The sequence below is a fragment of the Belonocnema kinseyi genome, chromosome 8, assembly GCF_010883055.1.
Source record: "Belonocnema kinseyi isolate 2016_QV_RU_SX_M_011 chromosome 8, B_treatae_v1, whole genome shotgun sequence".
Taxonomy (NCBI): domain Eukaryota; kingdom Metazoa; phylum Arthropoda; class Insecta; order Hymenoptera; family Cynipidae; genus Belonocnema; species Belonocnema kinseyi.
Window position 1 is genome coordinate 89,778,522 of NC_046664.1, and position 4,395 is coordinate 89,782,916.

Consider the following 4,395-nt stretch of genomic DNA (forward strand, 5'->3'; position numbering starts at 1 on the left):
CAAAATGTGTAGCCAGCGAGGGCGCATACTTTGAATAAAACATTTGTTATCATTCTCTTGAAATAAATGTGTTTTTTTCTTGAAAAAATACCGGTTTCATATTATACACCTGGTATATGGGGTAACAAGCCGTATAACAAGTAAGAAATATAATTATTTAAAGACTCGATTTTCTAGCCAAAGTCCGTTAACCTGCGGACCTTTTAAATTTGTTATTTTCATTCCAAAAAATGTATAGACAATATTTTAAGTTTAAGATCCTTAAACAACCATATTGACGTATCCAGATGACAAGGTTCTATTTTGGAACGCGCAGATAAAAAGATTCTATCTCGTAGAAGGCAAACTTCCAAATTTGACACCGAGATAGAACCTTGAAATTCGGAGACCCGAAATAAAACCTTTTAGTATGCATGTTACGATATACGAAAATTGCATATTATCATAACTTTACAATTATTCTTTCAGAAATATGCGATTGAAGACATCATTAATACTGTATTTTTTATTTGTACAGAAACATAGCTCCAGCAGAAAATAAGTTTGTTGCCTTTATAGCGCAAGGTGAAGGTTGGCATAATTACCATCACGTATTCCCCTGGGATTATAAAGCTGCGGAATTAGGAAAATACGGATTCAACCTCACAACAGCATTAATTGATATGTTCGCCAAAATTGGATGGGCTTATGATTTAAAAGAACCTTCTAAACAATTGATTAATACAATGATCGAAAAGAATGGGGACGGTTCTCATTCAACTGCGCAAATCGAACCTGTCGATTAAAATAAATTATATTGAGTCATATATGTTTTGTGAAATTAAAAGGGGAGAGAGGTGGAGGTATGTAGCAAAAAAAACGTTACGTAATATATAAGAGTTTGCCAAAAGTATACAAATGTTGAAATGTATACCTAAATGATGAGCACACAATTTTAAATCCCGTTTTATTGGTAATGTTAGAATTAATTTCATATTCTATGTTTTCCTATTTTTAATACTTTGGTGAATAACTTTGATCAAGTTTCGTTTTAGTCAAAAAACTATATTGAATTTTTGTGAAGAAATGTTTAAAAACTATGCACTTTATGTTTAAATTTTCGCATAAAAATGTACAGTTAACAAAATCCAAAAAACTCGCTTTTTGCACATTTAAAAAAGGTTCTAACTTGAAAAGAATTAAAAAATATATTTATTCGCTACCAAAACTTGTAGCTAGAAAAAAATGTACCAATTTTTTTAGTTATTGGAAATTATTTTCAAATGATTAAAACTCATTTCCCCCCAATTTAACAACTCAATATCTTGTATGTTTTTATTTATAGCTTAAACCAAAAATTGCACTTTCTATCGTGATCCGCGACCGATCGCGTTCCAGTTTTAAGTCACTGTCACTCTGGGAATGTAAACTTCCACATTCTATTTCTCGTAACTGACCAAGGTTTTTTGATCACACTTTTTTAGCCTCAATTCAGAAACACTTCACCTCAAGATGAAACTTTTGTTTTGTCTTTAAATGCTGACTTAGATTTTACTGGATATTACTTCGCTCTAATGAAAAATTCCGATTTTGTTGGTTATCTAGTTATGTACTGCAACTCATCAAATAAAAATTAAGTTTCAAATAATTTATATTGTTTGAGAGCACCTGTGGCCAATTTCGCTTTTTGGAATAAGGCCAATTTGGAAAAAAGGACGATTCTCGAAATCTTTTTATGTGAGCTAACTGCTTGTACATTAAAAGCAAATCCCCACAAATACACTTGAGCTTGAATAAGAAGAAACTTAATTTGGGCCTTCCGACATTTGACGCCGCGCGCCAGTTTCGTATGAGAGGAGCCGCGGAGGTGTGTACGGTGTTCAGTGGTTCGTGAAGAAACAGTAACATTGGGATAAAGAAAAAAAAAAGAAATAAAGAAAAATATGTATCAACTCATTTTCTTCGAAAAAACATGTCTTTAGCGACTGATTCGATGATTTAACGTTGCACTGCCTGCCTTATTTAAATTGGATACGGTCGTGCCTATTTTCCATAAATTTACATTTGTTATTTTTAGTGGACTGCTTCCCGCTTGAAATGAAAACTAAGCGACTCATTAAAAACTGGCCGGAAGATAAATTGAAAATCTAATTTTAATGAACAATTTTCTCACAACAAATTTCATTGTATGTATCTTGTGTCATTTTTCCATTATTTAAAAGTTGCAAATAAGAATTTTATTACATTCTCATCAGAGAAGGTTTTGTGTGTATTTCAGAATAATTTGTGTAAAATTTGACCCCCCCCCCCTAGTTCTGGTGAAATGTCCACGTTTTGAGACTCTCTGAAAACGAAAAACAGGTTTTTACGAATGTGTCTGTCTGTGTGTCTGTATGTCTGACTGTATGTTGTCTGCCTGTGAACACGATAACTTTCGAAAAAATTAATCTATTAGATTGCCCTTTGGCACACGCGTTAAGTGTCCTAAACTAAAGGTCAAGTTTGTTAGCCAGCCACTTTGGATAAAAATTCAAAAAGTGGGCATATTTTGAATATTTTTTAGACGACTTTTTGAAAATTCCAAAATCTCTGTACGGTTATTTATAGTATTCAAAAGTTGAACAATTTATCCTTATTACTTTTTTTGAAAAATCAAAAATAACCAGAGTTAGAGCATTTTCAAAATAAAAAAAAACAATTTAAAATGAACATTTTAAGCCAAACAACGCATGATACGAAAAAAAGTAAACAGAAGAAAAACGATGCTTTTTGAAATCCCTACAAGATCATAGTAAAAATTTTTTTAATTTGGTCAAAAAGTTGAAAATTCCAAAACTTTTTGAAACAACATTTTTTCAAAATTTAAAAATTCTATGTACGGTTGTTCATAGTACTCAAAAACTCAAACAATTTATCCCTATGACTTTTTTCTATAAATAGAAAATCATCAGAGTTAGGGCATTTTAAAAATCCAAAAAAAAAAAACTAAAATGAACATTTTAAGCCAAACAACACATGAAATGAAAAAAAAGTCAGAAAAAGAAAAACTTTGCTTTTTGAAGGCCCTACAGGATAATGATAACAACTTTTTTAATTTGGTCGAAAAGTTGAAAATTCCAAATTTGATCCTACCAAAAAAAATTAAAAATCCACAAATTCCATTTTTGGGTTAAACTATGCAAGATACGAAAAAAACGAAAAAGCTCAAATTACACGCACTGGAAAAAACTACAAATTTATAGTGAATCACTTTTTGACACAAGTTGCGAAAAAATAAATAAACTAAATGTGTGAAAGACGGTACTCGGTGCAGTAAAATTTGTAATAAAAAAATGGTTTGCCTAAATAAGATCTAAAATTTTTATTTTCACATTTTTTTGATAGGGCACGCGCTTTTTACATTCACACTATAATGAGAAGGTTATGGTTTCATACGAAAAATGACTTTCGCGGATTTCATCAAATATTGACGTTTTGATATTTCCTCAGAAGGAACAAAAAGTTTTCAGGTTTGTGTCTGTCTGTCGTTGTCGTATGTATACTGGATGTCTTTAGACCGACTAGTTGAATCGAATTGGGCTTTGGCACACAGGTTTAGGGGCCAAAGATTTTAAAATTCCATGTACGGCTATTTATAGCACACGAATATGTTAACAATTTATCTTGATGGATTTTTTTGATAACAAGAAAATTATCACAGTTATGGCTTTTTAAAAATACAAAATGAAAATGAAAATTCTAAACCAATCAACGCACGATATAAAAAAGGTAAGAAAAGGAAAACGCTACTTTTTAAAAACTTACAAGGTCATCATAACAGGTTTTATAATTTAAGAAAAAATCGAAAATTCATCTTTTAATCGCACAAAAAATACTGAATTTTTTACGTTCGCATCATAATAAGAAGGTATTGTTTTATGGGAAAACTGACTAACGTGGTCTCTGAAACGTGACCTTTTTAGTTGTCACACGATTTTTGCCAGATGAGAGAGTAAATCTGGTTTTCCAAAGCGGCATCAATCTCTCTATACATCCAACTATTTGCGGATGAACCTTTAAGATTTCCAAAAGACAGATGATAAGTCTATGGGATGTAGAATCGAAAACTTTCCGATAATCAATCCAGGCCATCGATAGGTCACGCTGGTAGAATGCTGCATCTTTGCAGACACATCTATCGATGAGCAGGTTCTCCCGACATCCGGCTACGTCTTTCTTTGAGCCTCGTTCATACATTTCTTGCCACACAGGTTCAAATGCCCGAACAATCCTATCATTTAGGATAGCTGTGAATATCTTATAAAACGTGTTCAAACAAGTTATTGGCCTGTAGTTCTTCGGGTCAGCTAAGTTGCCTATTTTCGGCAGAAGTATTGTGCGCCCTTCCACCAACCACTCTGGAATCGGCTCTTCCGA

General features: G+C 32.3%; 2 protein-coding genes across 3 annotated transcripts in view; both read left to right on the plus strand.

Moving 5' to 3' along the window:
* The window catches only part of LOC117178791 (acyl-CoA Delta(11) desaturase-like), a 52,335-nt gene extending 51,352 nt beyond the window's left edge, over positions 1 to 983 (plus strand). For both annotated transcript variants that reach the window (XM_033370265.1, XM_033370266.1), the window contains exon 4: positions 518 to 983. In XM_033370265.1, the coding sequence (XP_033226156.1) occupies positions 518 to 785 (268 nt within the window). In that variant the 3' untranslated portion in view covers positions 786 to 983. The remainder of the gene's footprint in view (positions 1 to 517) is intronic.
* LOC117178597 overlaps positions 1 to 4,395 on the plus strand; it is a 145,353-nt gene that overhangs the window by 97,591 nt on the left and 43,367 nt on the right. The window contains exon 7 of the mRNA XM_033370021.1: positions 518 to 747. Coding sequence (XP_033225912.1) covers positions 518 to 747 — 230 coding nt within the window. The remainder of the gene's footprint in view (positions 1 to 517; positions 748 to 4,395) is intronic.